This window comes from Sporisorium graminicola, chromosome SGRAM_7 (genome assembly GCF_005498985.1).
Source record: "Sporisorium graminicola strain CBS 10092 chromosome SGRAM_7, whole genome shotgun sequence".
Lineage (NCBI taxonomy): Eukaryota > Fungi > Basidiomycota > Ustilaginomycetes > Ustilaginales > Ustilaginaceae > Sporisorium > Sporisorium graminicola.
Genome location: NC_043737.1, coordinates 485,431 through 507,619, shown reverse-complemented (window position 1 = coordinate 507,619; position 22,189 = coordinate 485,431). Strand labels below are relative to the sequence as shown.

At 57.9% G+C, this 22,189-nt stretch overlaps 4 protein-coding genes across 4 annotated transcripts; 1 reads left to right on the top strand and 3 right to left on the bottom strand.

Moving 5' to 3' along the window:
- Positions 1 to 177: 177 nt before the first annotated feature.
- EX895_005624 (uncharacterized protein) lies at positions 178 to 1,887 on the bottom strand (the record flags this gene model as incomplete). Its single annotated transcript, XM_029886216.1, has 1 exon — positions 178 to 1,887. The coding sequence occupies one exon, from the start codon at positions 1,885 to 1,887 to the stop codon at positions 178 to 180; it is 1,710 nt and encodes a 569-aa protein (XP_029737447.1).
- Positions 1,888 to 3,245: 1,358 nt separating this feature from the next.
- EX895_005623 (uncharacterized protein) lies at positions 3,246 to 15,450 on the bottom strand (the record flags this gene model as incomplete). Its single annotated transcript, XM_029886215.1, has 2 exons — positions 3,246 to 14,303; positions 14,815 to 15,450. 2 exons carry the CDS (start codon positions 15,448 to 15,450, stop codon positions 3,246 to 3,248), a joined length of 11,694 nt encoding a protein of 3,897 aa, XP_029737446.1.
- Positions 15,451 to 18,450: 3,000 nt separating this feature from the next.
- Positions 18,451 to 19,800, top strand: EX895_005622 (uncharacterized protein; the record flags this gene model as incomplete). The annotated part of the gene is made up of 1 exon (XM_029886214.1): positions 18,451 to 19,800. The coding sequence occupies one exon, from the start codon at positions 18,451 to 18,453 to the stop codon at positions 19,798 to 19,800; it is 1,350 nt and encodes a 449-aa protein (XP_029737445.1).
- A 448-nt stretch (positions 19,801 to 20,248) lies between these two features.
- On the bottom strand, positions 20,249 to 21,017 carry EX895_005621 (uncharacterized protein; the record flags this gene model as incomplete). The annotated part of the gene is made up of 3 exons (XM_029886213.1): positions 20,249 to 20,688; positions 20,793 to 20,872; positions 20,974 to 21,017. 3 exons carry the CDS (start codon positions 21,015 to 21,017, stop codon positions 20,249 to 20,251), a joined length of 564 nt encoding a protein of 187 aa, XP_029737444.1.
- Between the last annotated feature and the right edge of the window lie 1,172 nt (positions 21,018 to 22,189).

Below are 22,189 nucleotides of genomic sequence, written 5' to 3'. Positions count from 1 at the left end.
CCGTGTCGATCGCACACAGCATTCAAGCAAGCATCAAGCATTCATTCACTCTGTCATTGTTCACGTTCCTTTTAGCAAAGTCACACCCTCTTGCATTTCACTTCACGCAACGCTGTGCGATACACTCCGAGCCTGTGTGTGCGTGCGAACCCTCGCTTGAGCAGTAGATCATGGTCATCAGGACGGTGGGTTGTTGGGTGTCGCGGTGACGCTCGAGCTCAGAGGTTGCAGCTCGTGTGATTCTTGAGCCTGTGTTATTGTCCGTCCCGTCTCGGTCGCTCCACTTCTTGCACCCTCTCCGTCGCCCGGCTGCTGCGTTTCGACCATCGCCGGTGTCGCAGCCGGTTGCGCCTCCTCCCGCTCTCCCCGATCTTGCTGATGCTGCGGCATCACCTCCTCGCCCTCAGCCTCGTCCTCCCCCGGGATAACGGCCTTCTGACAAACCGGACATCTGCCAGAAACAGTGGTCAGCCACTGGTCGACACACGACCGATGCATGACGTGTCCGCATTCAAGCAGTCGCAGCGGCTCTGGTTCCGGTTCCTGCCCGGCTTCGGGCTCTTCAAAATCACAGAGGCAGATGGGGCATGTGGCGCGATGGGCTGGAAGCGGGTGGAGCGGGTACTTTAATTTGTTGCCGCGTTTTGCGATTTTGCCTTGGGTGCTGCTGCTAGGTGTCGAAGGTGCGCCTAGTTCCGCTTGCGGCGTGCTTGTCGACGAGGAGGGTTTCGTGGCGGCAGATGCAGCAACTGCTTTACCACCGCTGCTCAAGCGAGGGGCGGACGTCTCGGATCGTTGACGAGCTATCAAGATGCGAGTTAGGCGACTGAGACGTCCCAGCGTGGTATGCGAGGTACTCTGGACTGTATCTTGCGTTGGCCGTCTGGATCCGAGTCCTGGACGATTCGAGGCTGTCTCACTCGCACCAGATCCTGCTTTTCTCTCCTCGCCACCGTCACCATGTGGCTGTGGCGAGATCGAGTCCTCAACCTGGCCCTCTCCTCCCGCCTGAGGCGCACCACTCCCCTCGTCCTCGCCCTCGGCAGGGGTGTAGTACACCAACTTGACCCGCTTATCCACCTCCTTCTGATCGATCTTACCCGTCTCTGGGTGAATCTCCCTTTGCGGCAGCCTGTGGTTGAGACCCAACGCACGCATTACCACAATAAGAAGCGGCAGCGCGCACACGATGAGGAACGCCAGCACAGCAATCTCCAGAATGAAGATGTACACCACGATCAGCGATGCTAGCGCTGACCAGAAGAGCGGTACGGCGTCGGCGGGTCTCTGCGAGCATTCGGTGGAGCTGTAGACGATGGCGTTGCCGACGAAAAAGATGACGAGAGACGCAATACCGAGCAACGTGCTGATCTTACCCACCTTGACGTCGAGGTATTCCGAGCCGAGTGGGCGATCGCGTTCGGCGATGGCGCGAGCTTCGGGTCCTGCTCTACGACCTCGTCGTGACCGATGGGGGCTGAGACCAAGATAGAGCTCGACTGGAATGTCGAGGGCGAGTCGAACAATATGCACAACCATGTACTTGAAGAGGCTGTCTGGATTGCATACTCTTCCATTCTCGTGCGATGGTGAGACACGATGCGAGCCTGGCAGGGCAAGAATGGGGATGAAGGCAACAATTTGCGCGAAGGATACGCAGAGCCGGATCATCAAAACGATGCGTCTGCCTCGCGGGAGCTGTCGCACGCCGATCCATAGTGATTCAAGCAGGTTACGACGCAGTGTGAGCGCTTCGGTGAGCGAAGATCTTTCCATCTGGATGTGCCTGTTGGCAGTCGTGTTTGCGTCGGTATTGCCATGCGAGGTAGTGGTGGGTACATGAGCACGTTCTACCACGGCGGACGCCGCTTCGGCACTGGTAGACATGCCTTTGAGCTTGCAGAGGTCCTTTCGCGAGGGCAAGATGCCAAATGTGCGCGTGCGTTGATGCAAATGATGAAATGCTTTGCCAAATGCCAACGATGGCGAACCAGCTTGTCGATATGCCGAGGACGCTTAGTCGGTTGCAACAACGATGCACGGCTTCAGGCGCCTCAACTCCCACCTCCAACAACAGATGCCTGCCCAGCTAGACGCAGTGAGTAGTTGAAAGCAGTGGCAGCTGTGCGGCTACCAGAGCTACCTATGAACGCTAATCAGCATAGATGACTGGTGGTCGAGAGGAGCCAAGACTTGCTAAGAAGGTCCATGCATCGAAAGGCAAAGGCGAACAAAGGCTTAAGCTCAAAGCCCAAAGCTCAGCGCGGCACGAAACTGCGCATTTTTGGATTGCGACTCGGCACAGCCCACTGCGCGTGTGGAGAGATATGCGATTGAAGCAAAGCCAAGCCTTCTTTTGATAGGCACAGGGTCCTCGCAGCATTTCAGGACTCGAGACTGGCAGCACAGGCCGGCACAAGACACAGAAATGCCAAGACGCCGAGCCTAACACAGTGTGTTGCCCTCCACGGTCGAAGCTCAGAAACCTGCGCATCTTCACGGCCTCAGAGGGCCTTCAACGTTCGACTTCTTTCTGCTCTCCATGTCACACCTTACGGCACGACAGACTACTTGCGCTTCCGGTCTGTCCCGCAATAAGCACTCGGAACAAGCACCAGATGCATATTTGTTCAACACACTTCACACAGACAAAGTAACTGCAAATCAATCATGACATTTCAAAACTCTGACACGAAGCAAGGTAACCAGGAAAGCGTATGGACAAATCTATGGTGAAGCAAGCGGATGGTGATGACGATGGTGAAAGATCTGCACCCCTGACATCCGAATTCGAAGCTAGACAAGCGGCAGCTGCGCAAGGCGGTGACGAGTCGCCGCGCTCTGCCAACACTGTCTGGCTTTGCGAAAAGGCAAATAGTCTGGGTCGAGCCAACACGCGAGAACGAGAGGGAGGAAGAGGGCATGTGAGGATAAAAGCAAAAGTGGACCAAACGATGAGAAGTTACTTCTTGAACCAACGCCAATTGTGGCAGTAATCGGGGTTGGACTAGGCGGCAGATCGAGACCAAGCAGGGCCGGTTGACGACTCCTCCCCTGCATCGACTCGTTGCGCACCCGTCCAACTGTGGACCCGAGTAAAGTGTAGAACTGTGGAGTAATTGTTCAAGAAGCCATCCGTCGTCGTAATCCAGTTCGCACGAGGATGCCATGCGTAAAGGGGAGGAAAGTGAGGAAAAGAGAGGAGAAAGTCCATCGCGACGAAAGCTCCTTCAGCAAGAGAATGCTTAAGCGCTGGGAAGACGGTGAACGATGGCCATGGCCGTGTCGTCGCCGTGAGAGATCGAAACCAGGAAACGCGAGCCGTTGGCGGCCTTGAGCGCCTCGCCGTACAGCTTCACCTGCGGTCCTTCGGGAGTGGGCACGATCTCGACATCCTTGAGCGAAGCACCGGCTCCCTGAGTTCGGACGCCAAGCGACTTGACCACAGCCTCGGCGGCACAGAAGCGGCCACAGAACGAAGCCCTGGCGTCGGGCTGAGCACGGCAGTATTCGATCTCGACATCAGTAAAGTTCCTCGAAATGAAGTTCTCGTTGTCTGACGGGAATGTCGATATCTTCTCGCAGTCGATGCCGACGCCAGCAACGTGACCCATCATCTTCTCCAGGCTCTCCTGCTGAGCAGCCACGCTGGCGGGCTTGGCTGGCACGACCGTGTCCTCGACCGTGGCGAGCGCAGGCATGGCGGGAAGAGGCGCCTTGAAGCCGTAGCTGTCGCCGATCTCGACGGCGCGCGCATTCAAGTTCATCAGCACCTGGTCCTCGAGCTCGGCAGGCCATGGGCGGTTGTCCTTGATGCGCACCAGGTCCTCTTTGGTGAGCGCCGAGTGCATGCGAGTGTAGGTCTGGTGCTGACGCGCCTTGCGTCGTGCAACATACTCGTCAAACATTTTGGGCGAGAGGCGACCAAGAATGTGGGCGGCGTGCAGCACGAGAATGATACCACCCACCTGGCCGAAACCAAATGACGACACCGCCGCGGCGTTGACGTGGTGTGGAGTTCGATGGATCGACGTCGAGTTGTAGAGGAGCATGTCGAACTTCTGCAGCTCGGGCGAGATGTCGTCGGCGTTGCGGTTACCACAGACGATAGACGTGTGCAGCGACTGCATCACACCATTGAGCGCCCAGGCGGCAGCACCACCCTTGGCGTGACCACAGAGCCACTTCTGAGCCATGACGGGCACAGCGTGACCAGGTGTGCGACCCATGCGCGTGAACAACTCCTGGTAGACGTGCGACTCGTTCTTGTCGTTGGCTTTGGTGGCGGTCATGTGCGCCGAGATGACACCAATGTCGTCAGCAGTGAGGTTAAAGCGGGCAAGCGCGCGCTGCATGCCGTCGGCACTGCTGATGACACCGTGGCCGGGAGCGGGCAGCGAGCGGCCAGCACCGTCGGTGTGCGTGTTGGAGTAGGCGACGATACCCTGGATGGGCATGCCAAGTTTGATGGCGTTGGCAGCCGTGGTGAGCACCTGGACACCGCAACCCTGCGACTCCATGAAACCGCTGCGCGAGGTCGAGAACGGACGCGAGTGCTCCGAAGGCTCTCGTCCAGCGGCCAGTTCCTCCTTGCCGTTTGAGGTGGCCTTCATGTTGGCAAATTCGAACGAACCCTCCTCGGAGAGGTCGTCGAAACCACCGGCAAGCATGAGCTCGGCCTTACCAGAGAGAATGGTCTCGACAGCCACGTCGATCGACTGGAGCGCCGTGGCACAGGCACCGACGACGGTCTTGATGGGACCAGCCGACGACATGACGAGCAGGTTGACCCAACCGGCAACCGAGTTGATGAATGTCTCCTGCAGAATGTCGTTCTGCACATCCGTGTCGTTGCGGCGGTCGCGGAACATCTTGCTGAGCGACGTCATACCACCCATACCCGAACCAATGCAGCTTCCGACCTTACTGGGGTGGATATGCTTGTACAGCTCGTAAGGGTCCGCGATACCCGAGTTGACGAGCGCCTCCGAGGCACAGACGAGCGCCCAGAGGGTGGTGCGGTCTACTTGGGCGACAATGTCGTCCGGGATACCGTAGCGCTGACCGGACCAGCCAGTGGGCAGCTGACCAGCAACGAGGCGGTCGAACGCGACGGCCTTGGGTACAAAGATGCGCGCACCCTTCTTGAGCACGACGAACCAGCCGCCGGTGGAAGCGTCTTGCCAGGCATCGACCTTGTCGCCGTGCTCAAGCTTGTACTTGGACGCCTCCTCGGCCGACACCTCAATAGGCTCGAGGTCGTGGTTGAGCTCGATCTCCTGCTGGAAGCCCTTGCGGTTGGGGTCGTAGTTGCGGAACAGCTCGGGCTCGATGAGGCGAATACCGGCGTGCTTGATGATGTGCCCCTCGTAGTTGGCACGGATGTCCTTGTCATCGACAGGCTCGCCGCTCTTGACATCGACCCAGCCGACATAGGTGGCACCAGATTTGAGCTGTCCATCGTGGTGCTTGATGAGACCCATGATCCAGGCAAGCTCGATAACACCTTCGTTGGTGAGGTGGCCAAAGGCCTCCATCTCCCATCGAGTTCGCGACGAACCCCACGGACCCACCTCGGCGAAACCGGTGATGACGATCACCTTCTCGAGGTCCATGGCCGAGTAGCTCTTGGCGATCTCGCGGTTGAGCTGGTGACTGCCCACCTCGGGGAAGCGGAAGGTGAAGTTGCTTCGAGGGTTGATGTGCACCTTCTTGTGCAGCGCCTCGGCAGCCGAGCCCTTGATGACCTTGAAGTCAGCCGAGTTGTCAGCGACGAGTGCACGCTTGGTGGACGAAGCCTCCTGGATGGCGGCACGGAACTTGGCCGTCTGTTCCGCCAGGTCGACGATCTTGTCCATGCCACCATTGAGGTCGACGAGCAGAGCCTCGACCTGGCTGACGGCCGACACGGTGGGAGCCAACAGACCGAGCAAGTTGAACGCCATCTCGGTGGTGCTGAAGGTTCGGCAGCCGAGCTTCTCGAGCTCTTCAGCGACCGTATTGGACGAGGACATGAGACCCGTGCCTCGACACCAGCCAATGATGGCGCCGGTGATGCACAGGTACTGACCCCAGCTCTCGCTCTCCCATCGTGTGAGCAGCGTCTCAAGACCGAGCTTGCTCTCACCGTAGAGACCGTCGCCACCAAACAGGCCGTGATTGGGCGAGAGGGGCAGCAGCACCTGCGTAGGTCGAGTGTCGAAGTTGCGGCTGGCCTTTTCGGTCTTGATGGCACCGAGCAGACGGATCAGGTTGGTCAGCATGAGACGATGGGCCAGCTCGGACTTGTCATCGATGCCGTCAATCTCTCGACCGTTCTCCGAGATGGCTGCGAAGGGCACGACAAAGTCGAGGTCGAGATCGAGCGAGCCGTAGATGTACTTGACGAGGTTGTCAACGTCCTGCTTGGAAGCCTGGTTGAAGGGCACCACCGTGAGCGTCGAGCCTCGTGAGCCGACCTCTTGGTAGATGCGCTGGTAGTATTCAACGACGCTGCGGCTGTAGCTCGACGTGGTGATGACGAGGCGAGCACCACCAGCCAAGAGACCCTTGACGACTTCAACACCGATGGAAGCCTTGCCGACACCGGTGAGCAGGGCGTTCCGGCCCTTGAAGCTGACACCCTGGGTGGCCATCTCGCCGAGAATGTCGAGGTAGACCGAGGTGAGCTTTCGGCTGAGCTGCCACTGACCAGCCACCTTTCTCTTGACGTGGAGGAAAGGCGTACGGTCCTCGGCGGCTGGGGCGTCCGGCACCTGAGGACGCTGCGTGTTGGAGCTGAGACGGCGGTTGCGAGGAGCCTGACGAGCCGGAGCACGAGCCTGACGAGCCGGGCCCAGCGATCGCACCACCTCACTGTACAAGCTCTTGATGGTAGCCTTGCTGAGTTTGCTGACGGAAGGCTCGTTGCGGATGAGCGTCCAGAGCTTGGCGACATTCTCCTGCGCCTTGTCAAGGTTGACCTGGCTGCCAGCGCCAAGCAGACGGCTGCCGGCGGCCATCTCCTTGACGTAGGCCTCGAGCTTGCGAACACCGACACGCTTCACCTCGCTGTAGGCGATGTTACCGCGAGCATCGATCTCGGTGTGAGGAGCCGTGGGAGCATGCACCTCCTTGTAGACAGCATCCTCGGCGCAAGCCTCGCGACAGTTCTCGATGAGCTGCTGGCCGTACTCCTTGGCAAGGGCGTAGGTTGGACCCTGCGCAGCGTCGATCTGGTCGATGTGGAACTGCATGTATCGAAGCAGGCTGGGATCGGCACGGTTCATGAGCGTGATGCAACGAGCAGTGATCTCACGGTCGACGGTGGTGAGGCGACCGTAGATAATGTCGTACAGCAGCGTCATGGCATCCTGGCGAGCCCAGTTCCAGTACGAGCTAAAGTGTCGCACCTTCTTCTCCGTGAACTTGGGCATGATGCCGTTGGTGTACATGTCGCCGTGCTCAGCAGCAATGGCGTCGAGCTGAGCCTGGGCAGCCTCGAGCTCGGCCTTGGTGCTCTCGGCAAGACGTCCGCTGGCACGACCGTCCATGTTGAGGTAGCGCTCGAGCACCTGGATCTGGCGACGAACGTGCTCGTCTTGCTGAGCCTTGAGCTTGTCGAGCTCCTCGCTGCTGATGGCAACACCGCCTGAACCACCTCCTCCACCGCCTGCGCTAGCCTGGCTGAGGCTGATGCCTGCCAGAGAGGCGTAGGTCTGAGCGACCGAATCGAGCCAAGTCTTCGCCTCGGCCTCCGAGCCGAGACGCTTGGCGGGCTCCATGGTGACGGCGACGAGCAGAGCGCCGTCGGTGCGGCCAGCGCCGAGGCCCCAGGCCTTCTGCAGGTGCGACTTGACAGCTGAAAGGTTGAAACCACCGGGCAGCTTACCACCGACGGTACGGGTGATCAAGCTCGAAGTGGTTTTGCCGAGGGAGCCGCTGTAGCCGGCCTGCAGAGCACCACCGAGCTCCTCGAGAGGGAGCTCTTCACCTCGCTCAGGCAAGTTGCCGAACTCGGCAAGAAGATCCGAGACGAGCTCGTTGCTGAGCACCGACTTACCGCCAACCGAGTCCTTGATCGACTTGGAGAGAGGCACCTCGGAGATGTTTTTCTTGAGCTTCTGAGCCAGAATGGCACGGACAGTGTCGACAGCCTTCAGGGGCTCATCGGGGATTTCGGCAGCAGCAGCACCACTAGCAGCAGCGGGCGCGGGCGCGGCAGCTACAGCAACCGGAGCGGCGGCAACAGGAGCAGCAGTGGAGGCGTCAGCGGCGGGAGCAGCCTCAACCTCGCTCTCGTCGTCGGCGAAGGCGTAGTACAGCGACTCCTTGTCCTTGCTGGAGCAGTACATGACACGCTTGCGGCCCTGGGCGAGGTCGACGGCCGAGTACTTGAGCGCCTGGGTGCGCTTGGCCATACCGACGAGGGTGGGGCTGGGCCCGAACTCGACGAGGCGCTCAAAGTTGTAGTCGTTGAAGAAGATGTCCTGCGTCTCGATCCAGCGCACGGGCGAAGCGAATTGGTAGGCGAGGAGCTCCACTACGAGCGTTGCGGTGAGCCTCTGCACCTTGTCGGGCGACTCCCACTCGTCCTTCTCCCAGTTCTTGAGCACCTTGTCGAGACGGGGCGAGTCGGTCTGCGCAAAAATAAGCTCGGCGTACGACTTGGACAACTCGAAGGGAGTAGCGACCAAGTTAGGAATATAGCGACCAACTAGCAGCTGAGGACGGATGGCATCCACGTTGATGCGCTTCGACAGGTACGAGCGGAAAGGTGCGACACCACCGGTGAGGTAGCGCGAGTGGAAAGGCACATCGATACCAGGGAGAGGGATCGTTGCGAAACCACGCTTGAGCTCGATGCGGCCCTTCTTCTCCTCCTCGAGAGCAGCAGACAGCACCTCGCGGACGATCTCGGCGAGCTTCTCACGCACCTCCTCGATGGGCATGATTTCGTTGAGCTTCTTGAGGTCGATCTTCTGGATCTTGATAAAGTTGAGAACATTGCCGAGCGTGGTGAGGGCAACGAGGTCACCAGCAGTGACGTACTGCTGGCCGGCAACGTTGTGGTTAACGATCTGGAGCAGACGGCCCGACTCTTTGCTGATCGAGTCGACGATCTCGGCGAGAGCCTGACCGGCGAACGCCGGGTTGCCTTCGCCAACGATCCGAAGAGGGTTGCAGGCCATCATGGCGTAATTGGAAGCGCCAGTGACGGGGTCGCGCTGCACACAGTTTTGCATCGAGAGACCACGGTAGAAGACGACGTCACACAGCGACTTGACCTCGAGGACGCTGGCAACGGCCGCGAGCGAGGCGTACTCACCAAGCGAGTGACCGGCAAAGGCAGCGTCGGGAGTGATGAGGCCTCGCTGCTTCATGTCGCGGAAGGCGCTGAGCTCGACGAGCACAAGCGCAATCTGCGCAAACTGCGTAGCAAAGAGCAGACCCTTGGGCGACTGGAACGTGTAGCTCTGGCTCGAAGCGGTGATCTCGGGGAACAGCGGCAACGTCACCGTGTTGCCGTCAGCGTCGGTCGACTCGTAGGTCATCGACATGTATCGCTCGCGGATTGTGTGGCCTCGCACACCACCAAAGTGGATGGTCTTGGTGAGAGGGTTCTGGTTAATGATCTCGAGGATGCTGAAGCCCATCGTGCTACGCAGGTGGCCGTCGGCCTCGTCCCAGAGTGCCTTGGCGGTGGGGCTCGAGTTGTACAAGTCCATGCCCATGCCCTGCTCCTGCGAACCCTGACCGGTGAAAACGTAGACGGTGGCAGGCTGCTTAACCTCGGCCTGTCCATCAATCACCTTGTCGCCGTTCTGGTTGAAAGTCTCAACCTTGATGACCTTGTTGCCGTCGCGCATGGCAATGTGGCGCAGTTTGACAGTGAGCTCATCACCGGGCAGCACCATGCCGACAAAGTTGGCCTCGAACGAAAGGCATCGGTCGGGATAGCCCTCGGCAGCAACGACCTCGACAAACTTGCGCGAAGCGGCGCTCGAAAAGAGACCGTGGGTGATGGTTCCGGGAAGCGAAGCGAACGAAGAAAAGTAGGGGTTGATGTGGATGGGGTTGAAATCGCCCGAGACGTTCGAGTAAGGCTCGTTGGTAGCGGGAGCCACGAACGAGGTGGAGACGTCGGACGCGCCAATGGTGTATCCGGTCTCAAGCGGAACCACACCGCCGGTCGATGCACCGCCGTTGCGCTTGATGTACTCGATGACAGGGTTGCCGTAGCTGACGGCATCGGCAGTGTACTCGATCTCGCCCACCTTGATGAGGTCGTCCTTGTAGTCGCGTACGTAGGCACCTCCAGTGACATCGACATCCGAGTATGAGGTGCTGTCCTTGTACTTGAGCAAGCTCTGGATTTTGAAGTGGAGCACCGTGCCAGGAGCCAGAGGCTGAGGAGCAACCCAGTCGAACCACTCCTTGGCGAGCAGAACGGTGGCGTCGGCCTTGGACTTGATCTCCAGCGTGAACTCGTTCTGCGATGTATCGAAGCAGGTGTTGAAGTCAGTGAAGCGGCCTCGGAAGAAGAAGCTTGAGACGACCGAGATGACGGGCACCAGCTCGCCGCTGGCATCCTTGCGCAGAACCGTGCCGGTGACGCTGACCGACTTGCCAGTGTCCGAGATCTTGATGCTGCTGGCGTGAGCCGTCGCAGTGCAGACATCGCCAGCACGCAGAGGGCGAGCATCGTTGATCACCTTGAACGAGTTGCTCAAGTGAACGAGGCTGAGCAGGTCGGCATCGCAGCTTGCCATGAGCGCCTGCATGATAGCCTCCCAGCCAGCAACAATGGCAAAGTCCATGGGAGCCTGACCCTTGGTGAAGACCTCGCCGCGGTTCTCGACAATGCGGCAGAAGTTGCGAATGGCCGCCTCGTCGAGCGACTTCACGGGGCTCTTGAACTCCTTGGCTGCAGCGAGCTGAGCAGCAGCAGGCATGTCGGCGTGGAACCACAGCTGCCAGTAGAACTGCTTGATGCGGTCGTTGCGTCCGTCCATAATCTCGTGGATCGATGCGAAGGGCTGGTCGGGGCGGTAGGTGAAATAGAAGTGGAGAGGAACCGCCTCACCGAGACGCTCTTCAAAGAGAGTCACCTGGATCTGAGCGGAGTCGGAGGACTTGGTGATCTCGAGCGCCTTGAAGCCGTCGTCGTGTCGGCCGTACGAGCGGGCAGCACCGAACAGTGTAAGGCTGACAGGCTCGCCGTTGGCAGCGTACGCGATCTTGGCAGTTTGGTGCTTGCGAGGTGCCAGCATGCGCAGCATCGGGTTGTCGGCGTAATTCTTGCCTTGGACGACGCTGACGTTGCGCAGCAGAGCACGCAGCCAGCTGGTTCGCTGGGTGGCAAGCAGCTCGAGCCACTCCTTGGTGTCGGGAACCTGGCTCCCAAGCTTGAACGTCTTGACGTTGCCATCGACCGAGGCCTCGATGCCGGATCGAGTACAGAAGTCGGCGCCGTCAAGGATGAGAGCTTCGCTGGACACGTAGTCGGCAACGGGAACCTTGGACTCGTCGTTGTCGTAGTACTTGGCCAACACCTTGGCCACGAGCTCCTTCTCAATCTCGCCAAGCATCTCACCAGCGGGTACGTTGGCCTTGGTGCAGTGCTGGACGGCGACAGAGCCTTGCAGGATGATGACCTTCTGGGCATCCTGGCCGACGACAGCATCGAGGTCTTCGGACTGCCAGAGAGAGTCCTTCTTGAAGAGAGTCTGGAAGTTGTCGCCGAGCTCGGGGATGAAGGGCACGGGCTTCTGACCACGACGCTGGCAGATGGTGAGGAAGTAGCCGACATCCTCGGCTGCCAGTCGGATTTCCTTGGCGCCCGTGTACTCGGCGAAGAAGCTGTCGACAAACGTGGAGGGCTCCTTGTCGAGGACCGAGTAGCTCTGCAGCAGCGACTCCTTCTTGCCGGCGGTTTCGATACCGGCGAAGCGCTCCTCGACACGTCGGCACCAGTCACCGAACAGCTTCTTGAACGACGGGTCGATCCAGCGACTCTGGTGGCTGACGAACAGGAGCTCAAGCATGCGGCGGGTCACCTCCTCGTAGGTCATGTCAGCGACGTTCATGAGCGTGGTGCCGTCCAGCTTGGCAGCGAACCAGGGCTTCTGGAAGTCCTTGTTGAGGCGCTCGATGAGCCAGCTCTTCTTCTCCGAGAGCCATACACGCTGCTTCTCGCGTGGAAGCGAGAAGAGCTGGTCGTCAAGCTGGCGCCACAAAGCAGCGGCGCGGTTGTTCACATAGCTGATGCTCTCGCCGAGCTCCGAGTTGCAAGTGATGGTGCCACCAGCGCCCTTGCCGTAGGTGTCTTGCCACTTGTCGTCGCCACAGCCAGGCGTGTCGACGAGCAGCTGCTTGACGGCGTCGGCAGTGGCGGCCTCCTTGGCGACCAGCATCCACGAGGCGAAGAGGAAGGCCGAGAAGGGCATGGGAGCGTAGCCGAGCTTGACCGACCACTCACCGGTGAGGTAGGGCCAGACACCCTCGGCATCACCGAAACCGGAACCACCGACGAGGATGAGGTTCTTCTGCTTGCGCAGGCTGGCGTACGTCTGCAGGATAGGCTGGTGGAAGTCTTCGGTCGAGTGGTGACCACCAGCTCGTCCACCAGTCCACTGGCAGATGATTTTGAAGTCCGGGTTGGCGGCAGCGATGGCGGCAACGGCGCGAAGACCATCGGCGGTACCGGGCTTGAAGCCGACGTACTCGATGCCGGCAGCCTTGAGACCATCGATGATCTCCTTGGCCTTTTCGGTCGAAGGAATACCAGCAGCGACGGTGAAACCCTTGCACGGGAAGCCCTCGCGACGCATCTGACCCCACAGAGGGTATTGCCAGCCGAAACGGCGCTGGTCGATGAAAAGACCGTTGAGCTCCAGACCGTTACCGGGCTCGAGCTGGGCGAGAATCTCATTGACACGCTTGCGCAGGCCAGCCTCGCTGTGGAGACCACCGCCGGCGAGCTCGATCAAGTACCCAGCGTTCAGCACGGCAGCGTTGATGTTGGCGCTGACGGTCGTAGGCGTCATACCGCCGACCATAAGAATGCCGCGACCCGTGGTGCGCGAGAAAGGCGTGTCGATCTTGATGCCAGTCTTGGTCTTGACGAGGCGGGGCGACCAGACGTCCTCCCATCGCTCCTCAAACTTGACGGTGGTGGCGCTGTACAGCTCGGTGCTGCGCGCATGAGTGCCGCTGGGGATAACGATCCTCACGCCGCGGCCCTCGAGGATACGGGCAGAAAGGCCACCGATACCCGAGAGACCGCCAGTGCCAAAATCGATGAGGTGGGTGGCGGTCTTGGGCAGGTCCGAGGCCTTGGACCAGGAGATGTGCTTGACAAAGATTTGGTCAGCGATGCTCTTGAGGATGTCCTCGGAGCGGTAGCTGGCAAGGTCCGAGCCGTCCTCGGTGTTCTTGACCGTGACCTTGAGCTCGGAAGCGTCCCAGACCGTGGTACGACCGGCGTAGTCCTCCTGAAGCATCTTTTCGGTGGCACCGGTGAGGTACGCCGAGTGGTAGGGGACGCCCACGGGCAGGAAGTTCATTCGGAAGACGGCCTTGCGCTTGCTGAAGGGAATCTTGCCCTGGTCAGCGCCAGTGTCGGCGCGAATTGCGCGCAGACTGCCGACGAGACCGACGAGCGCCTTGGGGAAGCCCGTGACGATGAAGCTGCGAGGACCGTTGAAGAGTGAGATCGAGACGGCCTGCGAATCGGCGAGGTGCGAGTTGGTCTTCTGGATGTGCTTCTCGAGGATGGCCTGCTCGAGGCCCAAAACGGAAAGCATTGGCGTGGGCTCGCCTTCGCCGCCCTCGACGGTGTCCTTGACGAGTGCTGGGTCGATAGCGAGGGTGGGGAAGAATTCCTGACCACGCTTACCGATGTGGAAGAGGAGCTCGAGCGCCTTGGCGACGTTGGCGTGGAACGACTCGAGGCTGTCGGAAGCCGAGAGAACGACGGCCGAGATGATACCCTGGGAGTGGCCGGTGGCGCTCTTGATCTGCGAACGGAACTCAGCGGGGGTGAGGCCGGAGGCGCGGATGCTGACGAGGAACTGGGTGATCTGCGTCAGACCGATGAGGGGCAAGCTGAGCGGCACGCTGGCGAGGTACGAGACTGCCGGCTCGGGAACAGCGCCCGTGAGCCAGCCGAGTACGTTGAGGCCGTGCGTGTAGTAGCTGGCAAATCCTTGCTTGACTGCATCCTGTACCAGCTTGTCAAAGACGGGCTGGGTCGACTCGAGCAGAGGTTGAACGAGCGGTCGGTAAGCGTCGAAGAGGGTCTGGAGCTCCTTGAAGTAGGCCTGTGTTGTGAAAATGAAATGGGAAATAGTCAATCAACTGTCCAGATGTCCACTGATTCGCAACAGAGTCACCAAAGCGAGAACCAAGCCATCTCTTTGCCTTCGTCGATGCCAATACAATGCTTCTCCCACCTCCACCGCTGTCAAATTTCGCCGATGTCGAAGATACAGCTGCAGGGTCGCGTCTTTTCCAGCCTAGCCGAGTTCCCATCTTTGGCAGCGTCGCGGCGCGGAGTGACTTCGGACAGTGCACCTTCTCTGTGCAAAATCATTTTGCCGATGTAGCTCCGACTGTCCAAATTTTTTGGGTAAAACGGATTCGGCGACGCGAGCGAGAAGCACGGTACAGGCGTGGGGAATCAAGATCCACCTCGCTCGGCAATCGTCACGAACCCTTTTTTGCTCCTACCTTTCCCTCCACGCGTCAACAATAACGATCCCATCCGACTGACGATGGTAGCATGACCTGTTGATGCTGCTGCTGAGAATTGAGACAGGAGAAGATACTTACCTCATTGTTGCCCTGACCACCGAACACGGCGTGCACCTCGGCCTTGTTCTGGGCCGAAAGAGAAAAGAGCTTGGGGGTGATGAGCGAGGGCTTCGCCTTGTCGGTCGACTCGAGCAGGACGTAGGCCTCAAAGTAGCTGCGCAGGACGGACGTGCGGAGGTCAGAGTCGATTGCGGAGACTAGGTCGTGGACGCTGCCATGCTGGGCGAGGAACTCGTCGTGGAAGTGAGTCCAGGCGTGTTGGAGCAAGTTGAGCTCGTGGCTCGACGAGGCCTTGGGCGAGACGCGCGAGGCGAGGAAGCCGAGGAACTTGGCAGCAAGGTTGACTTTGGCCTCGCTGGCGGCTTTTTCAGCGGCACCGGCCTGGTCTTGCTCATCTTGGACCTCGAGAACGTCGGTGGCTTCGGGCGAAGCGGCGAGCGATCGCTGGAATTCTTCGCGAAGCACGTCGGCAACGATCCATGCGTCGAAAGGCTGCGAGGGAACGGGGATCTGCACCTCGACACCAGTAGTGGAGGCAACCGTCAAGGCACGAAGAAGGCTGCCGTTGCCGTTGCCGTTGCCGCTGGTCTGGCTGCTGGTCGTCGAAAGTTCGACGTAGCTGTCGTCCGAGGGAGTGTTCTTGATGCCCGACATTGTGATTCAGATATTGTAAGGGAGGAGGGTGTCGAGAATCGAGTTCGTAGGTGAAGGCGGATTCGAGGTGGGAAGCACGCAGCGGGAGCAAGCTGGTCGTCAAACAGCAGGCGATCTCGGCTAGAAGTGCTAGAGACTTTTGAATCTTCGAAGATGAAGCGGATTGCGAGGATCGGTCTCGTAGTCGTCGAGAGGAAGTGGTTCGTGTCGAATCGACTTGATGTGATTCTTGAAGAGCGATGGAATGTCGAAGCTTGAGTACCCAGTCGTCAGGTGAGAACAGCAAGCAAGTTGGATTGAGGAAGAGAGAAGAAAAGCCAATCCCGTCGTCACTCGGTTTCAGCAAGATAGAAGCGTATACAAGGCGATATTTGCCCTGTGATCGGAAAGGATGGTGATGGGATGGGATGAGGTGGTGATGGTGGGATGGCAAGACAGCAAGATGGACGGGCCGACAGACCAAATGCCAGATGTCGAAAGTCAGCGACTGGGTAGTGAGCGGCAGACTGAGCCTTGAGAAGGACCTGATGAGAGCGTCCTTTGACTGGTCAGACCAACACCGAGCACAAGCCGCAGGAATTGGAGCGCAAAAAATAGACTGAAGCGTGACCCCCAACATTGAAGTGAACGAACAACGAACGCACAGTCCCCCGCGACCACGACCACCACACCAAAAAAGAAAAAGGGACAAAGGACGGGAAAAAAAAAAGAGAAAAAAAAAGATTCCAACACCCTTACTGTACCAACACAAAAGCAGTGAAACTAGACTTAATAAAAATAAATAAAATCTGAGGCAAAACCAAGAATGAAGGAAGGGTCCATCAAGGACGTGGCCGCCCTCCTCTTGGCTTCAAAGGATCACGCTAACAACATGTCTTCGGGCGATAATCTCCAGCGTATGGGCCAGCTTGGATTACGCCAAGATGCTGCTCCATGCGTGTCGAGGCCGAAAGGGGGATCCGTCGAGGCAGCCCAAGACGAGCATCCCAGTAAAAGGGTCTGTTTCGGGATGGTGGGGGGGTCGTGTGTACCGTACCTACTTGCGTTGTCTCTTCGACAGTCCGATCGGACCTCGTCTGATACTGCAAGGTGACAACCACCACTATGTACCGTGCTAGCACCGAGTTGCGAGTCCCAGGGATAGTGATGAGCAAGTGCATCCGGGAGAACGGAGATGGAAGGTTGACACTTGGCGGCTGCATGCCGCCCGCTAGCTTGTTATCAGCGCTTGTGGCAAATGAGTCTCTTATCCGACACAGACCACATACTTGGAGCCAACGTCCAATGTTGCGCAACAAGCTCTCTCCATCGTGTCAGAAACCCCGGTGGCATCTCGAGCTTTGAGACCAAGCTTCAGTGAACGTTAACATGGCGTCTTCTTTGCGCACAGTCCATGCCCGAGAGATTTCCGCATCGATAGCGCTCAAAATCTCGCTGGCGCCTCCACCCCCACCCGTTGCGGACTGCGACGCATGGCCATACCACACTTCTTCGGTCTTCTTCCCTCACGCACATATGCTCGATATTGCGATTGCGCGGGGTTGATCGAATATCATCAAGATGCAATTGAGCGCAAGGCCGACCTGTCTGCTACAAGCCATGTTCGACGCGAAGCAAGTTCGTCTATGACGATGCACGTTACGGCGTTGCTGCTCAAGATTTAGTTGGTTTCTGGGAATTGGCTGCTGTAATTGTTGGTATGGCAAGACAGGCAAGCGGCCAAAGTGTATTTTGCTTGTCGGAAGAGGCCGGCGAGTCCAAAGGCGGTTTGCACCTGTCAGAGTTGGTGTCCGAAAGCGACCGACGGGAGAATCTGTCGGAAAACGCCGCTACTTTCTCGAGCGCCTCCTTCTACTCTCTAGCTTGCGATCTCAAGCAGCACTGTCTTCAAACTCGAGCTGGCTGTTCATTTTGCCCCTTGCGAAGAGTCTCACTTCAACCGCCGCGAGGAGTCAAGCAAGCCGTTTTCGACACTTCAGGGTCCAACTTGGTCACAAAGGCCATCTCTCTCACTCTGTTCTACAAAATCGCCTAAGCGAACGAGCATCTTTTTTTAGGCTTTTCCTTTGCCGTCTGGCAGTGAGAGGGAGATCGGCTTTATCGCCTCTGGTGGTACACAATGTTGGATCAAGAAGACCCCTTTTGCTTTTGCTTTTGCTTGTCTTTTGTTAATGTAAAAATGCAATTGCTTCCTTTTTTGCCAGCCACTTGCCCCAACGGCCAGGTTTGGATTTTTACCCAAAAGTTCGACGCTGTTCCTGTCTCTCTATCTCTCTCCCCTCTGTGCACCGTCAGGGAAATCCACAGGAAACCAAAAAGTTAGATCTGTTGCAATCGCCTCTTACAGACACAGCTGGGATCCGGCTGCGGATGGAAGCGCTTTGCAATCAGCAGCAGCTTACGATCGATATTGGACTGGCTCTTCTCTACGCACACGTGGCTGCTGCGCTGACGAGCCTAGCTTCATCCCCCTCTCTAGCCCTCCTCAGACGGTGCCGTGCGTCTATCGCCGATGCAACTGTAGCACTTTCACCCGATAAAAATCTCTCACTTGTTAGACCTCTACTATCGACACCCTTCGACGAGATTTCGGAAATTGTTATACTCCGCGGCTTCAACCAAGGTCGAGCTGTGGAACAAGGGTTGGCATGGCCGAAGTCGGAGCCGGCCTTCTCTTATTGGGCTCAGGAAGAAATGTGCGTTTTCCGAGCACGAAAGAATATTTGTCACGTTCAAAGCCGACTGATCCTTTTTGCTGGGCTTACCGGAAAGGAAGAAAGCATCCAACACAAGGCATGGCTTCCGGTGGCTCAGCTCCCTTTTGCACCTCATCACCCATTTCTCGACACTTGTCCGCCAACGGCCTTCTCAGCGTCAGCCACAGGACAGGACGCAACCGATCCAGAGCTTTTCACCGTATTCCCGTATTCCAATAAGGTCTCGACACGCTGCTGCAGCAAAGGGAACCGGTCTTCCGAGCCGTTCACAGTCTCTGGGAACATGCAGGCTTCCGGTGCGTTGAGAGTCGCTGCTCAGAGCAGCCGTGCTCGAGCGACAAGAAGCACGTTCAACAATGCCGCCATCGCGTCACGGTCGTCTTGGTCCTCTATTGGGCTAGCAACTACACTACGTTCGACACCCACCCCACAGACCTCTTCCGCCACGGCATTGAGACGGCAGCAGTACCTCTTCAGCGCAGTCCGGTCATTGCATCAATCGCATACCTTCTTGCAAGCGCAGCAGCAATCGACACCGAAAACACCGCCGTCGGCACCAAAACCACAGAGCACACATACTTCTTCCATCCCTGAAAACACACAGCAGCAGTTGGCAACAAAGGACGCAGCATCGACGGAAGTCGCCGACGCGAAATCCAACAAGACATTGACAGAGAGGGCCAAGGAGCTGTGGGCGACAGCCAAGTACCTGTTCAAGTTCTACTTCAACGGAGTCAAGCAGATCTGGGCGAACCGTACACTTGTCAAAGCGGTTCAAGCAAGAGTCGCTGGTGGAGGCGCAGCGCTTACTCGCGAAGAGTCGCAATTGATACGCACGCACGAATCAGACATGCGCAAGCTGCCGCTCTTTCTCTTCATCTTACTCATCCTCGAAGAGGCGCTGCCGCTCGTCGTGATCTGGGCACCGTCGCTGCTGCCTTCGACGTGCATCTTACCCAACCAGCTCATCAAGATTCGTATGGGTGAGGAGGTGAAGCGCGCCGAGGCGTATCAGCAGCTCAAGCAGTCCGAGAACGTCAAGCAGCTACTGCCTGTTATTGAGGTGTCGAGTCGCGGCGCAAAGCTGGCGCAGGCACACAGCGGGGAGGCGGCCGACCTGATCAAGACACTCTCGTCCGAGGAGCTCTCCAAGCTCGCCAAAGTATTCTCGTTGTCCACCTGGGGCGGATCTGCGATGATCCGTCGACGCCTCGATGCGCACATTGCCTACGTACGTCAGGACGACCAACTCATGTGCGCCGACGGCGGCTTCAGCTCGATCCCTCAACACGTCGATGCGCTTTCCAAGGCCTGCGGCGAGCGTGGACTGCGCTGTTCGGGCATCGAGCATCAAGAGATGTTCGAATCGCTGCGCAAATGGTTGCGCCTCACCACGCGCAACCCGGACACACGCAGCCTGTCGGACCACTCGGTAGCGCTGCTTCCTCTGCAGTTGTACAACCCGTCGTCGCTGCAAGATGTCAAGACCGAGCTCGAGGCGGAAAGCGCACGTGGGTTGATCGACAAGACGAAGGATGTTCTGCGCGAAGTGGTCGAAGAGGAGAAGAAGGTGCTCGACCGTGATGAAAGGGCCAAGTCGGAGTCGCAGCGCAAGCAACAGCAACAGCAATAGACACATCTCCACTCAACTTCAAGCATCCTCTCTTACGTAGCAAATCTGCACCCACCCCCACTTCTCTCTCTCTCTCTCTCTCTCACACACACACACACACAGCATCATCAGAACCCCTCAGCTTCATCTCTACTCTTCACATGTAGCAGCTAATTCCACCCATCATCCGACGGCAACATTGGCATGGTCGCGCCGCTCTGTGCTTGATTGCAATGTTTTCTCGGATTTCGCAATCAGAATGGTGGGACAGAGAACAAGAGAAGACGGGACTGTACTGAACTGTAAAGAGCGGGGAAAGATGACCGAGAAGATGGTGTGGAGGGGAGCGAACAGACGACGGAAGGAGATTTGCAATGCGTTGAAAGACATGATGGTACAGATGGCAGGGAGAGGAGAAATGCTGTTGATGAGAAGGTCCGTAGGGTCAAAGTGGCAAGGCGATGCACGATCACATCTCCATGTCACCCATAGGTTCGTGGTCCGAAAAGCTGCCCACGTCCGACATCTCATCATCGTCTTCCTCTTCGTCCTCATCGTCCTCCTCACCCGCCGCATTGGCTGCTTCTCTCGTCGCAAAGCGCTGGACGTAGTCCTTGACGCGTGCCTCGTATGTCTTGGGCTCACGCATGAGTAAGGCAGCCGCTTCACCATTGAGCGGATCGGTGGGGTTTGGGTAGCGCAGCAGCTGTGGAAGGAAGACTTCAAAGATGTTGATGCAGTCAAACATGGGCGACCAGGTCTGGTTGATGACGTCGAGACAGACAGAGCCGGAGAGCTCGTCGATGTTGGGGTGGAAGATCTTGTTCATAAAGCCGATTGAGGGCGACTTGTAGGGATACTGATCTGGCAACTCGACGTGGATCTTCCATACACCGCCGGCAAAGGGTGCTGTCGGTCGTGCGAACGGACAAGAAGTTATGGTCAGCGAGCGTGAATAGAGGCGGCACTCTTGATTTCATCCTGGATCAAGCATGAAGCGGTAAAGTACTCACTCTCTTGTGGTCCGTGAAATCGAACGTAGAATTCCTGCATGCTATCGTTGATCAGCGTGATCTCGTAGTCCGACATGAGGCTGCCGGAGAACGAAGAACGAAGAACGAAGAAATCGTGGGATGTGAGTCGGTCAGCATTGAGATCCAGAGTCGTGGTGGATGCTCCGCAAATAATACGCACAGTTTCATGACGTCCGTCTCGATCCGTCGTTTTGGAGACGTCATTCTGGCTTTCAAAAGGTGTGGTGGATCACCTCTATGCGTTGTGTAGATGCGGAGTGATCGATGGGTAGTAGGTCGGGTGACGTTGAGCTCGTGATGATAGTGTGGCTCGCGATAACCGATATTGGTCTTGGCTGGTTGTCGCTGTATTTGGATAATCGGGATGGATGCGTTCTGTTTGCGGGTGTTGCTTCGAACGGAAATGCGCAGAGAGGACAAAGGCTGGATTGTGTGATTGGATGATGGTGGGGAGAGAGTGAGTCTTTGGTGGATGAATGGGTGCAAGGGTGAAGTCGGGACCACCAGAAAGGAGGTGCGGGCTCGGTGCTGCTGTGTCAATCACGCATGCGAGGTCAGGGTCTAGTGTCCGATCTGGGGCCAACTCGACTTATCTGGGACTACAAATCCACTCTTTCACTCCATACAATCAGCGGACCTTCATTCGGTTCTGTGTTCTGCTGCCCAGTTGCACCGGTCATTTTCGATGGACGAGGTCCCAAGCGGCACGCTTGCGCTGCCTCTGTGACTGCAAGCCCGCTTACCTTGTAGCCTGGCCCTCGTGATCTCGCCATTGCAGTACTGTAGCACCCGCTCGCAGACGGCGCTGCACAGTGACAGAACAAGCCGCTCTCCCGCTCTCCCTCTCTCCCTCTCGCTCTCTTACGCGCTAAAGGTGGGATTTTCACAAGGGTAAAATGCGAAACAGCCTTACTCTCTGCGACTCGAACAAGGGTCCACTCTTGGTCACCGCTGAGGTTGTCTCGTTTCTGGTACCGTCCCGCTGTTGAGAGCCGAATTGTATTCCACTTCATCGATAGTCTGAGCCTGTGGGTGCCACTTCTACCCGAGCTGAGCATTGGCTTACCAGATCGGGACAAGTTCGAATGTCTCCCACAAGGAGCCAGCTAGCGGACGCTGCAGCTGAGCCCCCCGTGTGGAGGTGTTGAACTGAAATTGGGTTGGGAAACGATCGATTATCGCACGAGATGAAAGTTTGCATCACGTGAGCTAGAAATAGGTGCCTTCGGCAGTGGAGCAACTCGAACCCTCTCAAGCCATGCATCCTTCCGCTTGGTCGAACATTGATTGCATCTAAGCTGTCACACCCTGTCCAGCTCGTATTCCATTGATCGTCAATCCGATTCATACAGGACCGGACAATAGCTGACGATAGC